General features: G+C 37.7%; 1 protein-coding gene across 1 annotated transcript in view; it reads left to right on the top strand.

Annotated features, from left to right (window-relative positions):
• Window positions 1-22,169, top strand: part of LOC119652452 (protein serrate) — a 168,388-nt gene that overhangs the window by 123,239 nt on the left and 22,980 nt on the right. Inside the window, exons 6-11 of the mRNA XM_038056597.1 lie at window positions 5,116-5,249; window positions 5,773-5,948; window positions 6,060-6,324; window positions 11,645-11,983; window positions 12,076-12,203; window positions 20,612-20,759. Coding sequence (XP_037912525.1) covers window positions 5,116-5,249; window positions 5,773-5,948; window positions 6,060-6,324; window positions 11,645-11,983; window positions 12,076-12,203; window positions 20,612-20,759 — 1,190 coding nt within the window. The remainder of the gene's footprint in view (window positions 1-5,115; window positions 5,250-5,772; window positions 5,949-6,059; window positions 6,325-11,644; window positions 11,984-12,075; window positions 12,204-20,611; window positions 20,760-22,169) is intronic.

Here is a 22,169-nt window from a genome sequence, read left to right as displayed (position 1 = left end):
ATATTGACACATATGGTGACCATTAAACAGAGCGAAACAAGGCAAAAGCAATGACCAATACGATCTTAATGATTTCAGTAAACACAAGAGCTGTTCCAACAGAATGCCTTCAATTGAGTGTGAATGCGGCAAAATGTCGCTGGACATACGTATAATATCACTCATGTCTCTTGCATGTTTTCTCCATCTAATATTTGTCTTATTGGAGAAGAGTTAATGAGGTGAATAGTAAAATCAAATTATAATTTCTTATTTTCTCAGACATGGTCAATATTTCTCGGCAAACAAATGCATAGCTTTGTTTTGTACATAAATCTGTAGAATTTTGTTATGACAGGGATTCAGCGCTTTGAAAAAAATTATTGTGGGTGGGAGAGCAATTATTCTTTATATACGATTGCACGTTAGTAAAGCAATAAACAAAAGAGAAAGCCTCATTTGAACCATCATAAAATATTGTTCCATGATCTGAACCCCTTCGTCCATCTGTGATTGCCTTGACCTTCAAAAAGGTGAACGTAATTTCCACCTTCTTTAAAAAGAGTATCCTTTCCTTTACCTTAAGCGGGCAGAACCTTTCTCAATATACTTGTGTACTCTCTTTAAACTCTCTACCCATCTCATGGACTGTTCCGTTATTATTGAGATCGCCTATAACTTTGTGTCGCATATGGCTTTGTATAGCGCACGCAGAAGTTTTCGGAATACCAGGGCTCTTAGTTCCTCTCCCCGAGGCTAAGGCGCGACGGTGTTACAACTCATTACAGCTCACTCCTCCTATTATAGTTTTAAGCGTAGGCCCATTTTCTGAGGACTGTGTTCAACTAGGTTCTCTCTGTATATTTTTTCTCTAAATAAAGAAATAAATAAATGACTATAAGTTAACAAAGTCCTTATTGAGAACTATGAATAGGTCTCAAACTGTGATATAAAGCTTGTAAAGTAAAATTCAACAAACAATAAAATTAGTGGTGCAGACAACTAACTTTGTAAGTCAATTTTCAAACTTTGAAATTGATTGTAAAAATATCTGCCGTTCCCTTATGCAATCTATTCTTTCCTTATTCTTTAGGTTTGATTTAGGACTCCTTGCTTTTTATCGCTTCCCATACCTTCCCCCCACTGTCATTGTATTATATAGGAAGAAATCGATTGGTGCTTTATAAAATTTTTCCACGACGCTTAGAAAGAGCGAAAGAGATGCGTCAGAAAGCGCAGGCTCATAATGGGACCAGACTCATTCATAGAAATTTCTCAATCAAAAATCTAAAAAAATATTTGGCTCCAATATTAAATCTATGGACTGCACGAGGAGTGAAGAGTTAGAGCGATGGCCTCTCGATCTCGTTGCCCTAGGTTCGACTGACGCGTGTACGCCCACGTGGTTGCGAAAACATGGCTGCGAATTGTTGCGAGCACGTGACAGCATCTGTCAAAGCAATAAACCAAAGACAGAGCTTCCTCACAGATTTATTTCGGATTGATGGTAGTGAATCTTAGTGGAATCACTGAGCGAATGATGCTTCAAATTTCCTCTATGGGAAGCTTAATGGAAACAAACACACGCAACATTCTTGGCAACAGATCCATGTTTGCTCTCCTAGGAAGTGAGGGGGAAATAAATAAATGCATCCAAGATCAATCTAGACGACATTGACACCATTACATTAACCACATGGGTCTTGCACCACTTACCTACCTCGTCCATACCCGAAAGGTCCACAATGATATTCCGTGTCCCTTTGCCGCCGGAGTTCCTTCTCCTGTATATAGTCTTCTTGGGGTGGCCACAAAGGCAAGAGCCGTCAGCTCCATATTATACCGACTTTGAACTCTGACAGTACTAACAACAGCAAAGATGCAGGAGCCCTTGCCAACCACACCTACAGTGAGCAGCTTATCGTTTATGAAGAGGATATGCTCCCATTGTCAAGTTGCGACAGGACATTTGAGGTAATAACATTTTTGTTAGGCATCTTTTTGTATGTAAGAAGTTAAGCATCTTGGTGGTTAGAGAGTTTATTTAAGCTCCTTTTCGCGATTTGTCAGCCTGATTCGTTGCTGATATCGACTCACATTTTATCGTTTTCCGATTCCCGGAAAAGTAATTTTGATTGATTTTATCTTTTCGAAACGGTCAAAATCGGGAAGAAACTACAATTATCCGAGGTTATCAATTTTTACTGCACCTTAAAACATCGTGTAATGTCAATCGTTGCATTAATACCCCACCTTAATAACTCGAACATCGACACCTTTTAAATGACTGCTTCACAAGCCGTATTTTAAGTGCCTCCATACTATATCAGCATTTCTTCAGAGAAGTTGAAATTAATGATGATTTATACACGATTGACGGAAATCGGCCAACACTATGGTGTCAACATGAGGTAACCTCTGAACAATAAAAATATTATTTCTTGGCAACCTGCTCTGAACAAGAAAGATTTCACAAATAGGGTTCAAAGCATATCCCTGGCTTACCCTCAAATTTTGCACATTTTTCGGATGTCTCTTACTCGACGGATCCGATATCTTTTTTGTTTCCGGGGTTAGGGTTGTGTGCTTGGCGGAAATGATGCGGTCTATCTTCAAGTGCTAAGTTTAACCAATTCGTGCCAGAAAGTTTATAAGTAAAGCCTATTTCTTAAAAATGTTTTTTAGAGATGGTGCTTTTTCAAAGGCCTAGCTGACCAGTTTTCTATAAAATTGACGGATCTTGTGCTAGGAGGTAGTAGTAAAACTTCACTGATCGGATTGCTCTATTCCAGGCAAACGAGGCACCTCAAAAAAAGTGAGTGAAACGGGCTTCCACGACCGGAAGATGTGTTGGAAACTTGCTTCCCATGATCATTTCTTGCAAAAAATGTCGATCCAAGTTCCCGCCGCCAAGTGTGAAATCCACTACTTCATTGTGAAGGGAAAACATCAGTTGACATTTTTAATCAGAGGCCACTTTACACCTGAAATCAAAAGACAGTCTCAACAACGGTGTCACACCTTTCACCGACCGCCACAAAATTTGAAACCACAATTTTAGCCGAAAAAATCATGGCATCCATGTTTTGGGACTATAAAAGCATAAATTTAACTGAATATCTGGCTCAAGAGGGAGACAATCATTGCGGCAAGATACTGTGAAACCTCGAAAAAATTGAAAGGGGCGATTCAAAATAGAAGGAAGGGCATGCTGACAAAGGAGTTTCCCTGCTGCAAGATAATTCCAGACACCATGCGGCGAACGCCACGAAGCAACTCCTAAACTCGTTTAGATGGGACTTTTAGAACTACCCAATGCATTTCCCTGACTTAGTGCCTTAAAATTGTCATCTGTCTACTTCCCTGAAGGTGCACATAGGTGGAAAAGGAGTTGATAGAGACTTTTTTTGACGAGGCATCAAAAATTAATTCCCCCTTGCCGTGAGGTGGCGAACGGAAAAAAGCATGACGACTATGTTGAAAAACAAGTTACATGTCCATATAGAAACGCAACTATCTATCTTTTCAACTAATTTTTGTTTGAAGCCTACACAAATTGAGGACGATCACTTTCTTTTCGTATTTTGGTTATAAAAATTAGTCTCTAAAACTTGAAAATTTGTCAGTTTGTGGGCCGTGTTTATTGGAAATAATGTAAATATTCCTCCAGTCCTTTCACTTTATCAATCTTCTATGGGGCCGCAAATGATGATGTGCCTGACATGACCCAACTACAATACATTATAATAACTTGGTCAGAGTTAGCCATTCGATTAGGCATCACCCATACCCATTCACTTTCCCTTGAACGATTGGGCTAGATATACTACGTTTTAATAAAATCATCAGAAGTCGAGTAGGGAATACGTTTACTACTTTCTTAGGGTGATCATTTTGACTCAGTTCTCGGTGTCCCTTTCTTATCTACAGTGCTAAGGTTGTTTAACTTGATACCCCAAGATACATATTATATTATTTGAAAATCAAATCCAAGCCAGAAAATCATTGAGTCACAAAAGCTCACATTTCCCGTTAGTCTATCTAGTTGTTTTATGGTGCCTTTAATCCAATCAACTGGTTGGCGTATTTTTTAAATACAACTTGTCTGTAGATTTTTTAACAGTGCAGGGCGTGCATAACTATTATACGTGGAAATTGTCTCTGCTCATGGTCCTCCTGACAATACCAGAAGAGGTTTTCTCAGTTCCAATAGGAATTGGTATAATTGATTTTCATAGTTTGTTTGTGGAGCAGAAGACACAGCCATTTCAATAAACTTTTTCCAATAACTTCTAAGAAAGGACCCAACTTTCAAGCACTCCTCATCACCAACTCTTTAAAACACACTCTTTTATACTAGAATTGAAGAGCATGCAAATATTACTCGAAACATTTGGGATGTCCAATCAAATAAAATCTGTCAAATTTAAATGTTACATATGGAAGTCTTTGGATTAAGATGAAATTTGACCTGTAGGAATGTCGGATGAAAGCTTCACAACCTATGACAGAGATGCGATCGAGTCTTTCTGTACTGTATCTACTTATGATTTTCCGAAAAACCAAATGAACTAATTCGAATTTGTCAACTAAAACTTATTGACCATTCTCTAACCAAATAATTTAACTATGTTGAAAACTTGTTCCCCTAGCGAAAAAGGATCAAGTATCAGACAGACAGAGACATATAAGTGAGAAGCAAAGTCACGTCAATCGCCATTAACGCTACAAATCTGTCAATTTAGCCTTCTCGAGCTATTAATACTTTTGGCTCTTATCATTTTTTGCACCAACTTTCTAATACTTGTCCACACAAATCAGATAAAGAAATCGCGAACCAAATACCTATCGCGTCACTAAACTCTCCATATTTGACACTCATCTTATGGAAAATAATTTAAATCAGATTGAGGTGACGATAAGAAGAAGAAATTTAAATCTCACTTCCAGAGAATATACATAGTAACAAGATGCCTTCGAATATCTGAATATGTATTCGCTTCATTTGATTTATACGTTGATTAATTGATTGGATTTGTTCAACTGTAACCATACTCTCCCGAAAAAGATTTGCATAAATATCATTAAGTCAAATAAAATCCAATTTTTGATATCATTTTTATTCTTAAATTGCAGATGTAGACCAGGTTGGCGAGGACCGTTATGTAACGAATGTATGGTTTATCCAGGATGTAAACATGGGTCGTGCAATGGAAGTGCATGGCAATGTTTGTGCGATACAAATTGGGGCGGAATTTTATGCGATCAAGGTAAGCCGGAGATTTACAATGTTGAGAACGTGAGAGCCGCAAGCGATATATGGAATTCCATAGTGTCTACCCGACATAGTATTCGGAAAACATTACCTCGTTCAGATATATACATGAGCAAATCGATTCTTAAGTCAGTTTATCAATGAATAAATTACATTGGGTACAGTGGTTTGACATGGATTTAGCACTCTTGGCTTCTTGCGTATTTGAAAAAGCAGTGGTATGTACGTTAAATTTGAAAGCAATTTTATTCAGCAGTGATAGACAGGATGGATAGCCTCTAATAAATTAATGTTCCCAATAGTTCATAAAGATGAGCAAAATTCACAAACCAACTACCCAACGACACACTGTAACAAAATTGCAGAAGTAGTTAAATTGTTTTTCCGACTTGCGCACTTGTGTCCTTACCGGTGAGACTAAGACCAAAAGTGATGTCGAATTTCAACATCTAGAACTGTACTTCGATCGTAACCTTGACAAAACTGCACTAAACACTTTCCTTTCATTTTTCTCACAGATCTCAACTACTGTGGAACCCATGAACCGTGCATGCACAGTGGTACCTGTGAAAATACAGCACCTGATCAGTACCGGTGTACATGCGCCGAAGGCCTATCTGGTATCCGATGCGAGATTGTTGAACATCCATGTGCAACGCAGCCTTGCAAGAACGGTGGCACGTGCACCCTGAAGGTAATACACGATTTCCATTTAAAATATTTGAACTAGTTGATCAGATCCTCGATGAAGCCATTGTTTATATTTCTAAGTGATACTAATAGCTTCGAAAATTAACAATTATAGGAATCTGATTTTAACGATTCTGGAGGTGGTGGAGGATCAGCCGAAAGGAATGGAGGTAGCTCTGGATCGTCTTCAGTTACATCAATGATTGTACGTGGGATGCGAGGAATGAGTTCAATGGGTAAGCCTGTAGGGAGTAGCGGAAGAAAAGCGGATGGCCGAAGTTCTAGCAGCAGTACATTATTAAAAAGTGTTACACCGCCACCAGTTGCGGAGTTTACTTGTACTTGCTCCGCAGGATGGACAGGACCTACATGCGAAATAAGTAAGTCAATTTTTTACGATTTTTAACCGTAAGTTTTTACCTACATATATACTGTCATACTAACCCCTACACTCAATGAACGTGTTGTACAATTAAACTATAAATGGCTTCATAAAGTTATGATCTAAGAAACAAAGTCTGAAAAGTGTTAGGAAACATGCCACCTCATTTTAACATCACCAGAAGTATTCAAAAGAACTTTAAACTTTAAATAGCTAAATTGCAACATGGATACATATGGATATGTGAATATACAGGTTTCGGAAAGATGTTCTATTGTAAAACAAGAATCATTCACAAGCAACAGGTTTGCTGACTAAACGATATGGCACCAATAGAATGGCCTCAGGGTTCAACGGGTTCACACCGAAATCCTAAAGAGGAAAAAATTACCTGTTTTTAGATTAATGACTACAAATCTTGAAATTTTGCCCTGGTCACATCAAGAGCCCGCAACGTGATGCATGTCAATCAATTGCGTCTGAAAAGGGGCTTATTTAAAACAGGAGGTTCAGTCGTAAAGTTATTTAACTTAGCGTCATCTTCAATGCATGCAATCGCAACGTTTCGACTTTGATATCAATTTAGATATCATAACACAAACTAACCATTCGATAATTACAAAATGACTAACCATTCCAATTATTTAAATTTGTACCGATAAATCGACATTTCATTCTCGTCCTAATCGCCACTAACTGTCTAACCGAGCACGACAAGAACTCCATTACAGAACCCAAAAATACGACTCAGAAATTCCAAAGATGAAAATACTAGACTCTATAAAAAAGTAACAATAAAGTTCCGTTTTTGATGTGACGCTATGTTTTGTAAATAATTTTTAATTGACCATAAACATTAAGAAACGGACGACATGAACTTGTTATTGCATTTTTGTAGTCCCAGCACGATGAGCGAAATGTTTTTGATATAAACTGATTAGCTAATGTGGGATTTGCAGAGCAACTAATTAAAATTATGGGAAAAATTATCATATAAGATGTTTTCATGTTCTACCAATGAAATTGATAGTGAATCAGAGAAGTGGATAATGGTGTCTGTTTTTGATGTCTTATTTGAAAATTTGTTTGGTATTTTAACGTTTTCAGAGGGAGTCTGTAGCGAGAGTATTTATATGGATGGTGCTTAATTCAGCAAATCCGTGAAAATATGTATGAATATTAGATGTAGAATTGCTACCTCCTTTTGATGAAAAAGTTTTTCGCTGATTTGTCAGTTAACGCCAATGATTTTTACTTGTCCACATTTCCTAGAATGTTTGAAATACGGTGGGAGTTTATCTAATGAAAATTTAGAAATCAAAAATGAAAAAAATTAATATCTCTGCATATATTTCATTTCAAAAAATACATAGTTTATAAGGAATTGAAAAATTACTTCAAAACGAAATTAACTCTAATGGTTAATAGTATCTTATAATACCTGATTGGATTAGCTTCATGAGAAATATAAAAGGACACAATCCTTAACCTTAACATATCGAATGAGTGAGCTTTCTAGGTATGAAAGCTTTTATGGGCTTCTTTTACAATGAAGTCGATGACCAATTTCGCTGAACGTCATCCCCTTGATTTCAAACTCTGACTTCGAATCCTATTGCGTCATGCGTTTGTCCTACTGATATAGGTTCATCACTGGTACAGTATTAAATCTAATGGTGTTGAACACAATCTCACTGAATATAAAATATGACAACTAGCAACGAAGAAAGAGATAATGTATATATATAAATATATATATAAATGAAGACTCTTCACGACTCCAGCTTCCTAATTCAGCTTATGTGCTGAAAATCAATTTCATATTATGTTATTCTTGGTAAAATTACAATAATTGGCAAAACACTTTTGGTTAAAATGGTACTAGTCCTTGCATCAAAAATCCTGTTAGAAAATTTATCTGCAAAACTAGAAACAAGTCGGAATAGCGGAAACTGGACGCTTCGGGTATCAAAGTTTTGTGTTAATCTTATATGAGCAACTCCATGTCCGCGTTTTTCCACGCGTTTCGTTGATAAGTCTCCAAGCTCCTACTCCACCGTTCATATAAGTTCACTTATATGACGGTGACGTCGTACACACCTTGGAGTGCATTAAATTGACATGATATACAAAACTCTGAATTTCTATAACTTTATTAATTATATATACTATTGTCATGTCCGGATGACTCAAGTGACTAGAGACCTGAGCTTTCATAGCGAAAGGTTGCGGTTCAAATCTTACTGGTGGTTTAGGGATTTGTTATCTTGACTAGATGCCGGATACCTGAGTGAAATCAGGGTAATAATCTCGAGCGAGCGCACTGCTGACCACATTGTCTACAGTGTACCGTTACGGTCTTGAATGAGGTGCTCTAACACAATTCAAGACCCTGATCCAAATATGAATTGTTACACCAACAATTATTATTATTATTATCATTTATATCGATGCATTTTTGTATTTTGAGGCCTAGATTTTGTATAACTGCAGCACTGTGATTTCGTTCAGATTTTTCGGTGTGATAGGTCCTGTGAACGCGATCTATTGAACCTTTTGTCCTCTGTGTTTTATCCAATATAAAAAAAGACCATTTTCGAAAAATACTGATTGAGCTCTTTCATTTAACACGTGATTATATTCTGTAAAAATGTTGCTCCCATCTTTCGCCCCCCTTAAAGTCAACACAAAATGATGCCACTCGTTGCACGTGTAGCAGTGCACAGACCACATATTCTTACCAAATTTTGTCACGATAGCTCTAGCTGTTTAGGACTAAATCTCGTGTGACAGACGGACAGACAGACAGACATTGAACCGGGGGTTTGTTTCCAAAAAAGCCTTAAAAATAAGCATCTACCTTTTCTAGAATAATGTTGTCGTAATTTGTCTAAAATCACCTTATTTCTGGAAATGAACATGTACATTTATACATACATATGTACATATATTCAAAATCATGATTTGAACCTGGGAGAGTACAAAACCAAAGGCTGTTCCTCAACTTAATTATTGCAACATCAATGCAGAAAATAGGGACCCAAAAATACTAAAAAATTATCAGTTAGCATGCATATATGGTATGGTAAGGACTACTAAAGCCACCAATGCTTAGATGACACTTATATTCTTCTTTCTCGGTCAACTTTTGATTATGAAGAATCTTGACGATTAAACAGAGACCTGATTCTCGATCTCAGGGTAGAAGACTTAGAACCTCAAATCCACCTCATTTTGTTAAATTCTCTTGAAAACTTCAAGCCCGAGGAATCATTCCCTTTCCACCCCTCTCATCAGGCTTGCCCTTAGAAGGCATTGTTGGTAACTGGCAGCGTTGTCTTGAATCTTACACTCGATGAACACCAATCGAGACTCCATTTCAGTACTGCAGCTCCCAATCTGAGCCAAGACACTTGGAAATACCAAGTTTCACGATTATCACACTGACAGTCTTCTGCCAATCTATTCAAAGCAAATTGGTAATGATTTTGAGTATTGTGTGCTGGCCTAATAGTGAACTTTTCCTCATGTGTAAAGGGCGATGTATTCAAGTGATCGGTATCGACCAGTTAAAGCATTCATTGGCATTTCTCAATGAAAGTATAATAATTTTCATTGGGATGGACGAAAAGTGTCCGGAGAAGGCCTGCGAAAGCATGGAAATCAAAAAATTCTGATACCGATGATTAAGGACAGTTGTGGCGGAACTAGGTTATCCAGAAGGCACAACGAAGAGGTCACATTTTGTTTTTGTCTGCCTCCCACTGATTCATTTCTCGAGCTACGTTCGAGATGCTGGTGTATAACTTTCTCGATAAATTAATTCCCATTAAATTCACATGCGTCCTAGATATAAAGCATAAAATCAATTTCACATGGGAAATACGTTTCCTCTTAGAGATGTAAAATGTCAACTTTCAAATACAATATTATTTCTTTTCAACCGAACGCAAATATTATATATTGAAAGAAGAAAACCTCGTCTTGAGTATGTACTTTATTTTCATATTGTTCAATGCACGTCCTCATTCCTTTCTACTGTCTCCAGTTGGCATGAATTGAGTCATCTGAAGAGATTTCCAAGTATTTCTTGAGAAATATGAATATAATTAGAATTATGACAATTTCGTTGAAAAACTCGTGTATTGTTTCATAGGAACCACAAGAAAAAAGATGGAAGTAATTCCGATTACTAAAAACCGGCTTGGAATGCAGTCCCCATTGGATTCAATCCAAAATTGAAGTCCAATATGAATAGAAACATGTAATAATGTACTTGTTTACATGTCACTGATGTGTGAAAGAAATTAACACATTACATTAAACACTTGCAGAAGTCCAGCCTAAATTTTTTTTCAAATTTTCTTTAACTTTTATTGTACATATTTTGTTTTATTTTTCTTTTTGAGTGATTTAACACGCGTTAATGGACTTCCAAGTGCATGTTCGTACTAGCACACTACATAATTTCTTCGTAAAGCTATCCGCAGTCTTGTCCACTGTTTTTACTTTACATGCCGGCCTAGAAAGATACAAAAAAACTCCCAACTGGAGAGCTAAAAACTAGGCAGTTAAAAGATACTTAAATGGATGCACTTTTGTATAAAACACATCACTTGAGAAATGCTCATGTAAACAAACTTCTCGTCATATACAAAAGACTGAATGAAAAAGTCGTCAAGTAGTTGCTTGAAAACAAAAAAAGAAATGTTGATTTCTCTAAGACCTCTTTAAGTAACCACGAGGAAGAATCATGAAAAAAATATGAAAAACCTGCGTCTACTCTCCAGTACGTACAGTACTCTCTCAGTACCCAATACCCAGTCTGTGCAGGACAAATGACCGTTTTGGTGGAGCTTCGAGTTCCTATTCGGACCCATGTCAAGAGACCACTTGAACCCTGAGCACTTCTTGATGTGTAAATCAACTCGTTGGAGAAATCACTTGATAACTTGTTTTTTGATTGTTGTTGCTGTTGTCTTGTTGTTTTTGTTTATAACATTTCTTAATGCTCTGCTTAATTTTTTTTCTGCTTATTAAATTAATTTCTGGATGTCTTGAGTAAGAGTTGCCGTTTCGACCTAGCCCTCCACTGGGTAGGTCTGAAGTCAATATTTTGTATGGACTCCGATGAACCTCTTTGACTTTCAGGATTGACTATTGACTAACAAAGGTATCTTCTTCATGACAATAATGCCTTATTTTTAAAACTTAAAAAGCTGGTTGCCTTCAAGTCTTCTTTAGTTCTAAGTTTATGTTGTATAGCAACTCAAATTGTCCACTTTAACATCTTCAATTTTTTCTCTCGTCCATTGCAGACATCGATGAATGCGCTGGAGGTCCATGCGAGCACGGAGGCACCTGCATCGATCTGATCGGTGGCTTTCGATGTGAATGCCCACCTGAATGGACCGGAGATGTGTGTCAACTTGATGTCGACGAATGCGACTCGAATCCAGCCTCGAGCCTGGGACCATGCATTAACGCCCAAGCTTGTCATAATACGCCTGGAGCCTTTTCTTGTGAATGCCTTGAGGGCTGGGGCGGACCCACCTGTGCAAAGGATTTAGATGATTGTGTGGGACAGTGTAAAAATGGTGCGACATGCATTGATTTGGTGAATGATTATCACTGTGCTTGTGCGACGGGATTTACAGGTAATTATTATTATAAGAAGCTAATTCTTCATCTTGCGTTGATGATTATCAACATTTCTTTTGACGGCGCTTTTCTGGCTTTTATTATTCAGGTCGCGATTGTGAGACAGACATCGACGAATGTGTTAATTCACCATGTCGAAATGGTGGCGAGTGTGTGGATTTAATTGGAAATTTCAAGTGTATATGTCCGGTTGGATATTCAGGAACATTATGTGAGGTAAGTTGGAAGATTTTTAAAATTTTTGTTCAGAGAAGAGTTAAGTAAAAAATTTATATAAATTGAAAGTTGATCAACACTAAAAGTGTACAATTTGCCCTATTAAATATTATTTTGCTTTGTATGTGCATAACTAGTTGCAGTTACGTCCCTGCTGGTCCACGTGAATATCTGTCGAGTTGACTTAACCCCACGGTCTTCTTAAGACACGGATTGATTTTGTGACTTCAAGTCTATAATGAGTGCATGGCTCAGTATATTCAGACTGGTGAATCTAAATTTCTACCGAACTAAGGAGTGCAACACCACTTTTCGCTTGAACGTAACCACAACCCCATGAAACTCCAGCCGCTATAACTGAGCTGAATGTACATGAGACAGGAATTCTCTTGAGACATGTAAATTCAGGGGCTATTCCGGTTCCCATGGAACCAGTGTACGCCTGGTTAGGTTTCGTAACCTACTACCACTTCAGATGAGTCCCCGTACGAACTCGGGTCTGGATGCCCTAATTAGGCTTTTGGAGCATTCGCTTACTGCATCACACATTTCACATTTTTCCATTATTCATTCTGACGTTAGGCATCTTTCTTAGCTGATGGCATCCCCAAGCTTAAGTATGGAAACCGCCAATCGATAATTTTATTCTCTCTCCAAAGTGAGCACTTTTAATTAGTTGAGCAGATAAGTTACCCTCCAGAAGTGGTTCGTGGCCCACTACTCATCATATCGCCGACCTATTCAAAAAATCTGCTATTTCTAGAGTTAGATGCTACTTCCAAGGCTCGGCAACAATTATATCGCCAAAATGTTTCCTCCTGAATATAAAGTCGAAGCTAGCCGCCCTTCATTCATTCAACCCTTTGAAATTGACCACGGTATCTGACTCAAAGAAAACGCCGCATCTAGGAAGACGATTTATGTGTTTTTGGCTACTGCATAACAACAACGCCAACAATAATGAACCGGTTGGTTTAGGATGCTCAGAACGGTAATCCAAGTCGACTCTTGGCTATCAAAGTCCGCGGACATCTAAATGTAATTTCAACAAAGCACCCGCATAAACGGTTTTATCGAGTGGGAGGAGCCAAACAACCTGGATGCCAGGATTAAAGGAAGAAAAATCAGGATGAAGTATCAGATGAACAAATGAAGGACCAAGAACTGAATCCATGCACTTGGATACTAACGGACCTGACAGTCAAATTCAATCCCGCAATTTCTCCCCCCCCCCCCCCCCCCTTTATTGGAAAGGGCTATACAGTCAGGTTATCAAACTTGGGCATCGCAACTAATTTCAGAATTCCGAACACTCTCCACTACTGACAGTATAAAGCGGACATGTTGACTTTACTATTAGAAGTTAGGAAGATAGACACGCAAAATAGGATAGCATGCGGCGTCGACGCTACATATAGATATTTCACTTCACTATCCCAACAAATTGAAATGCTGGGCGTAAGATTGGCACTTGTTCACTTGCGAAGGGTTGCTCATTAAGAAGTCAAGAATATTGAAAATATGAAAAATTTCCAATCCTTTTTCTGCACTGACAAGTACAAATTTCGCCGCATACGGTTTAATTTTTAAAAAAACTGCAAATCTGCGCTCATTCTCCCTACTTCCTTCCTCCTAATCCGAAAAGAACTTAAATCTACAATTTAATCACAATGTCCTGCCTAATTATTCCACTTCCCTTTTGTAGAGTATCTTATCCATACACCTCACATTGGATTAGGAGTTGACTTGATTAGCCCAATGCATCTCTTAGGTTGTGTTGGCTAGATAAGATTTTCGCACCTTAAAACCATCCGGGTTGAATAGCCCGTATGTTTGTTACCTAAAAAGGTGTGCAGTTACCGTGAAAACATTTAAAATAAAAATAAAAAAAGCCTTGGGATCACTCCTTACAAGGCCAGGTCATATCGTCATCATAAATTCAATTTCCTTGAAACTTTTTAAAAAGTATATGTGAAGTAGTAAACGTCGTATGGTCGGGACCTTCGTGTGTATTTACGGATTCGGCATAATCTGCTGGCATATCTATATCCCATGGTTTGACTTTTTTCTCAATTACCAAGTGCATGAAGTCTACTTCCATTTAGGAATGTCCGATTTCCAAATATTTTTGCTTAATTATAATATTTTGAATCATGGAAAGATTTAGCAATGCATTTGCCAATGTGAGATTCCTATTTTGAGCTGTACAACCATCACTATACATAAAGACCTTTCGATTCTCAAGTGAAGCGAGTGGAAGAGTTTTGATAATTAAAAAAGTGGACTACAATGCTGGCGAACTCCTCTCCTTCACTTTCACTCCAAACGTAGCAGGATCTGTTGTTTGTTTTTGAATTGTAAATAATTTTGAACAAATAGTTTTGTTTTGTAACACGTACAAGCCACATTCAATTTCGAAGCATTCAATACGGCTTGTAGATCAACGCAGAAAACAATATCATTGTTTGACTTGTTTTTGGCCTTCTCTTGACGAGCTTCCTCTTTCCTTTTAATATGAGCTCCATAATCAGCGTCATCCATATATCTAAGCTCAAGGAAATGACAAAAATTACATTTATCCTTTTTAGCAGAGATAACGTCTTCATTACTCATGGTGAGAGTAGGTGCTGAGAGTAGGGACAAAAAACAAAGCACCAATCAGAAACGTAAAATCTGTATAGAGCGCCTTAGATTCCCATTCAGGAAGAAGATACTCTTTTGAAGTACTTTTGACGACAATATTATGGGGGCATTTTCGGAAGACAAAATAAGAAGTCTAGCAAAACTCTTTTTGCTTCCTTACTTAATTTTTTTTTTATTCAAATTTTCCGTTCTATTAATTGCAAAATGTTCTTTTACAGTTCACTTCCAACTTAACATGGCAATGGCGAAATGCCCTCCCTCTTAATTCCTTTCAAAATATGCCTTTCCTTTCTTACTATTTGCAGCACTTTTGAGTTGTTCCAAGCACTTCTGTTAACGTGACCTGCTTTACCGTTCTCTTAGATGGAGAATACATGTTTATCTAGAAAGAGTAAGGTGGCCTTATTAGCCCAAACGCTTTCAAAATCAATCTAAAACAACATCTACACGAAACGAAAAATTTACCATTTTGTGTAATTAAAGAAAAATGCCCTTTTTATCGAGAACAATTATGTGTAAATTTGACCACTCACGGACACTATGAAGCATAATCTGGAAATGTTACTTCATCTTCTGGCAATAGAAGGATCATCTGCTTATTTAGTTCAAGGAAGACCATATCAAAATTTAAGATGACGGAAGTGAATTTGCAGCCTTGTTAGTTGTTCTATTATGGTTTAGAATTGTAACTTCATAATTCAAATTGCACGAAAAGCTACAGACGTATGTTTTGCAGAAAGTTGATATCAACCTTTTGATAAGCATATTTGGACATTCCGTTTTTACCTTTTTTCTACCGCAACAGGAAGGAGCGAAACATGAACTGGTTAACTTAAACCTTCTGTAGGCATATAATCGCCCCAGAAGGACTTGGAAGTTTTCCAGTCTAGCTTCAACTATACCCTTCAAAACTATTGGATAGTTTGATGATCCAATAGAGTTTTATTAACAGTCTTGAGCAGGGTCGCTTTAACTTGATTACTAAGCCAGTTGTCTTATTCATGCGATATATTGCACGGAGTCGTAGCTACCAAGTTATCAAATTTATTCAAAGAGGAAAGTTGGGTAATAGATGGGATAGAGAATCGCATGTTTGAAAATTTGTTGACTGATTGCATTGAGATTTGAGAGACTAGGGTAATTTGGATTATTCGCGTTATGTCATTTCGACCTTACTGCTCTGCTTTTACGGCTTTGCAAGAATCGTTGATGATAAAACACAAACCCTTTGAGTTGAAGGACTTTGCATAAGGCCGCCTGTTTACCAACATCCGCTTGCTCTTGAATGTTTGTCCTATTCAAAATCAGAGTCGGCTTGTCTTGATCGGTTTAACCGTTTTGCTCGGTCAAAGATCTGATCGTGAATTACATGTCCATAACTTCAAAGGCACCTCTCTGGCATTTTTTCCACGATAAGTGCACATTTTTCGTGGCATTCATCTTTTTTGTTACAATTAATGCATCGCTCTCACTCACAAACCGTGGCCAAGAGCATTTAGAGCAGAATCTAGACTTGTAGGGAAAATATTGGACTTCAATTTTAATGTATCCAAAGATGGTAGCTCTGTTCCCTCAAAGTCCCCACCAAGTACCAAAACGACATACAAAATCAAGACAAATGAGAAATTTTTTTGCCAATTTAATTTGATAAGTTCACGCAGCACAAGAAGCTTGCATTTATGGTTAGATCTGAGAAAATCTTTAGAAACCAACTTGCTTGACATCTAAAATGCCTTTTCTAAACTCGAAAAGGTATAGACCTTATAGGCTTTAACTTCATCAGAACGAAACAACCTGTCAACTAAAACCAGGCAGTTTTTCTTATTAGAGTGAGGAAAAGCCTTTACTACAAAAAAATCGTTGCGTAAACAGAACCATGGTGTGTATGCTCAATCGTTTAAGATATTCATTTAATATCATCTTGATTTCCTTCAGGTTCTATTTTCTGTGTTGTAAACGCCAAATCTACTTTTCACATTGATCCTAAGTATATCTGTCAACCATTAAAATTAAACGTTTAGCTATCCCAATAGTGCCTCTATCCATAAGCTGAATGTTTTTAAGGTTTTGCGTAAAACAAAACCTTATTAAAATCGGTTTACTGCCTGTCTGTTTGTCTGTCTTTTTTTCTGGCTGGAGGAAATCGATCATAGATACGCATCCGGAATCTGGGACACGCATGCCGCACTCTTACCGACTAAAACCTCCCATATTTTCTCCGCACTCTCCCCGCGGCACCACCGTTTCGGTATTGCTTCGCGGGGCTGTTCAGTTCTTAGCTGTTCACTCCAAACGAGCTGCTACCGCTTTGCGTGGCGTTAATTGCAGTAGCCTCCCTTCTATGTCTCCGGTGCACTTCTGCTGCTTTTAGTTGCTGGTGGATCCGTTTCACCATTGCAACTACCGCGTCCCATGTTGTATTTGATTGCACCATGTACCTTATCAGATTTTCCACCGTTAAACGGGTATTTAGCTCTGTTTCAAGCTTTCTCCTTGAGCTTTGAAATCTGGGGCAGGCGAGGAACACGTGTTCTGGATTTTCGGCTGTACCTTCACACGTAGGACAATCGGGGGAGTCATCTAGACCGAACCTATAGAGGTTACTCCTGTATCCATCGTGTCCAGTTAAGAACTAAGTCAGATCGTAACTCGTCTCACCGTAGTTCCGCTTAGTCCACATGCTTATGTCTGGAATAAGCCTGTGTGTCCACCGGTCATTCTCCGCCTGGTCCCATGCCGTTTGCCATGCAGTCAGTAACCGCAAATGCTCACTTTGCATGTTTAGGCTCGCTTCCTAGTTTTCGTACAGACGACTTGCCTCATCGGTTAGAATATCTACTGGAATCATCCCCGCATACTGCCTCATAAGATGTTGTTCGGTAGGCGCATCTGTCTGTCTGTCCATCACACGCATTTTTCTCGGAGACGGTTATAGCCATTGACACCAAATTTGGTAGAATGGTGAGAACTGTGAACCCTCACGCATATAGGGAATTACATCCTTTTACGTCGAATTTAAGGGGGGTCCCCATGCAGGCAAAAGGGGGGTGTAAATTTTTTTTCACCAAATATAGTTACGTGGGGTGTCAAATGGAAGGTCTCGGTTAGCACTTTTCGAAGCTGTTCTTAGTTTTGACATTTGCTGGAAAGGTGGGGAGTCTCGGGGGTTGAAAGTGATCATTTCTTTAACGAACCCATTCTCAGAAACTACACAACCGAAAAATCTGAAACAAAATCAGGAGTCTGCCACTATATGGCCTAGGCTCTGAAATACCTTCCATACCGATATCTGTTCAAATAAAATTGGCTGCAAAACCCCCATTAAGTTCCTCCGAGAATAACGATTTGCAGCAATGTAAGTTGCAGCATAGAGCATGATCCTACCAAATTTGGTGGAAATCGCACTATTACTAACAAAGTTATAATAGGTCAAAGTTGTCACTTCTTTCGAAATTCAAGATTTTGAATTTCAATATCACCCGAAAGTGAATATTCTCACATAATATATGCGTATATTACGTGTTACATACTAATGGGAAAAATTCACACTCAAATGTCTTTATAAAAGAAATACACAAAACCTCTCATACCTGAAGCGTCCAGCTTCCGGTTTCCCGACTTGAATAAGACCTTAATCGATTTGTAATAATGTTCCTTACTAATTTGGTAACTTTCCGCTGTAGATCGTTTATTAACGATATTCAACTGAATTCTCTTTAGATTCTAAATCTGGGCTATGTTTTCATGATATGCCTCTGCTTAATACCTGTCTGTCACACGCAGCGTCTCTGTCAATTGAAACGAAATTTGACGGACATACAGAAACTGTGAAATTCCACGGATGCAATGAATGTTATCTTTTACTTGGAGTTTAAAAAAGGACTTTCCATACATGGAAAGAGAGATTTAAAAAAAATTGACTGAAATTGTTAAATGTGAAAACTTTTTTGAAGAATTGGGCATTGCCCCCAAGAAAAAAGGGGCCCCGCGCACTACGAGGAAGGAATTGTTCTTCAAAGTTAGTGCGGTCTGCCATTATGTAGATAACGAACCCAAGATCATTCTATCCTCAAATAAAAATAGTGCACAATTTACTTATTTATAATCAAATGCCAAAGGATGGTCCCCCACATAAGAAAACATGAGGCCTTTCATACCTGAAGCAAGCGGCTGTATCTTTCCCCTGTATTAACAAGTTAGTACATTATATAATAACATTAGAAATCTTGACGCATTTTCTTCTACAAAAATCAATGCAGTACGTTTTAGGCACTGTAACATTAAACTTCACTCAATATAATGTAGCCGTTCTAATTTATTCCTTTCTATTTCTTATTCCTTTGTGTGTCCTTTCTGTAATAAAGCTCTCATTACGTGCAATCAGTACTTTTCTTTATGTTCCGCAGCAATATTTACACTTCACATTATAGATCCGTTTCAAATACACATCTGTAATTTTACAGTAGTGGCTGTTCGTAAAACCGGGATTTGTTATTTTATATACGCATTTCGGGCACCAACATTGATTTGATTATGTACTGAAGGACGCAGAACTGATGCCCGGAATGCGTGCATACCAATAAAATAAAACATCTAGTTTTTAGGAAAAAAATAACTATTTTTATCTGGTTTTATTTTAGTAGATTCGGTTGTATATTTTACGTAAATATACGGGGCATTTCGGCTAAAACCATAACAACATCCGACCTCAACTGACTTCATGATCTTCCCTGCCTCAACCTTTTCAGTTTCCACGATATGTACATAGATAATCAATTCTACATACAAGTCCTATGATGACTGCATCTAAAAGCATCTTCGGTTCACTTCATTTCTAAACATCCAGTGAACAAATAAATGGTAATGGCTATACCCGAATAAAATTACTCATCAACTTCAAAGTACAAGCTACAAAATAAAACATATGCGTAGGAGTTAGAGTTGGAGTAAAAGTGCTAATTGATTAGCTAAGAAAGATTTACTCAATCCACGTAAGATATGAAAATAATACAGCAATAGAATTTGTACAGATATCCTCCATTCATCACTTTCAAGTCAAAGATTTCAATTTCTGAAAAAAGCTATAGACAGATTTGATTGAAGATCACGAAAATGGATTTATCTTAAATCTTATAAGTGTCGTTCCGTTGACATATTGTACTTTCTCAACCCAGCCTATATTTTGTTTATTGTGTTTGTTCGAAGGTGGGCGAGCACGTACTTTAGTCAATTTGTTTATTTAAAACGAAAACCATCTCAAATATAACATTTTGATTGTCTCCAAAGTTTTTCTCTATTTTGTCTTTCCTGTCTTTTGTCTCCTCCCTTTTCTCTCCTCCCTTTCTGCTTCCTAAAGAAATACTTGGCAAAGTAAAAATTTAACAAATAGGAAAGAATTTTACTATTTTACGAGCAACAGTTTCACACAAACTTGCACCTACTGTCATAAATCTCTTGGTTGAAAAGATTTGTGCTGGAGATGAATGAAAACCATTAATTATAGCGTTAACGATGCTTCTCTGGCATTTATTTTCAAGCAGTACTATTTCCTGTAAGCGCTGCCTTTGAGACTAACGTTTTTTAGGAAAACATGCACAATTTAAGTAAATGCATTTCAGATCTTGCTAAATGTGTAGAAAATACACCGGAATATTCCAATAGACTATTTATTATAAGTTGTTAACATCTCATTACGCATATTGAAATCATTAGTTTTTAAAAGTTACTATGTCCCTTTAATTATCATCAACCCTTCTTTGTTTCAGGAGGCGAAAGACCATTGCACTCCATCACCCTGTATCGAGGGAAGTTGCTTGAATACTCCAGGAGGATATTATTGTCATTGTCCACCGGGTAGATCCGGAAAACACTGTGAGCTGGCACGTGCTCCATGTGCAAATCCATCGTGTAATGGTAAGTACCCACCAGTGCATCGACATTTGCCTCTAGCATCCAATACCTGCATTGAAGATAATGATAGCACTTTATTCCAACGATGACGATCCTCGTTCTTGTCGTCCATATCATGATCGGCGGCATGATCTGCCAAATGAAATGAAAAAGCGTGACCTATAAATTTGGCTTGAAGAAGACATTAGTTTAAAAAGTTAAAAAGTTCGTGATTAGCAAATTGTATGCCTGAAATGTGATAGTGAGAGGTGGAGTTGAAGGTGACGATACGTTAGGTTGGGGAGATGGGAGATTCCAATGCTTTGGGATAGTATCGCTGCAGATTCTTGCGCGTGAGCGTTATTTGCTTCATTCGTGTTCATTTGGTTACATTTGCCCTGATAGTCCTAAAAGAGTGTCATTTCAGTCAGAAATCAAATAAGAGGACTCAGTAGTGGTCCATAGTTGGATTGGTATCGAATACTATATTTTGTCAAATTTGGAGTTATTTGGTTGCAATTATTTCAAGTGAAGAAACCAACTCCGCAACCATTACGCCGTTGATTTTCAAATAACATACTATTTTTAATATGTATCCTACGGTGTCAAGCTAAACGATCTTACCACTGTTGTGTTAGATAAAACGAACAACTTTCCCGATGATAAATTTATATGAGCCCAGGCGATTACACAAATGGGAGATCTGGTGAAATATGTGAATGCATTTGATGAACCATTTTTGCACGTGTTTGCTTTTATGACAATTGAATCCTTAGTTCTAATCTTGAAGTAACTCAATATGAGCAATTCACAATTACGCCTCCTTTCCCTCAGTTTCATTTGAAAGGATTTATTTTCTCAATTTCCACACCAATTGTTTGCTACGTTTGACATCAAGTATAGATAGTCCCGGTTTTGTTCAAATTTACAAAAAAAAGAACAAAATGAAGGAAGTTTGCGATAGCTCATCTAGAAATCCACTTCCAGACTAGTTGGAAATAACCCATGATAGGTCTCCAAACAAGCAGGGTGTGGTGTTTTCGATTAATTGGACGAAGAAATTTTTGATCGGTGTGGAAAATTCGTAAATAACAACGGTAGTGTTAGTTTACGGTTTAGCGAAATCCTCATTTTAGCGTAGAGTTTGTATATTATCTCTTTTGAGAATTAAATAAGAGTCCTTTTAATGTTAGTAGTGATGACTATGTAATCGTCATTAATAAAATGTGGAAAGTCCGTCTGCTTTCAAGGAGTCTACGCAATTTAAGGTGGAGGTGGGCATTTTAGTTAGGAAAGAAAACATTGATTCAGTTTGTCATCTATCCTGTTAAGGAGTAACAGATTATATGACTGTGCGTCTTTTAGCGTTAGGATATACAATATGGTGTAGTGGTTGATGTAGCGTTGTAAATTAGGTTCACCACCTAGAAGCTC

Source organism: Hermetia illucens, chromosome 3 (genome assembly GCF_905115235.1).
Source record: "Hermetia illucens chromosome 3, iHerIll2.2.curated.20191125, whole genome shotgun sequence".
Taxonomy (NCBI): Eukaryota; Metazoa; Arthropoda; class Insecta; order Diptera; family Stratiomyidae; genus Hermetia; species Hermetia illucens.
This window is presented reverse-complemented; position numbering and strand designations above follow the sequence as displayed.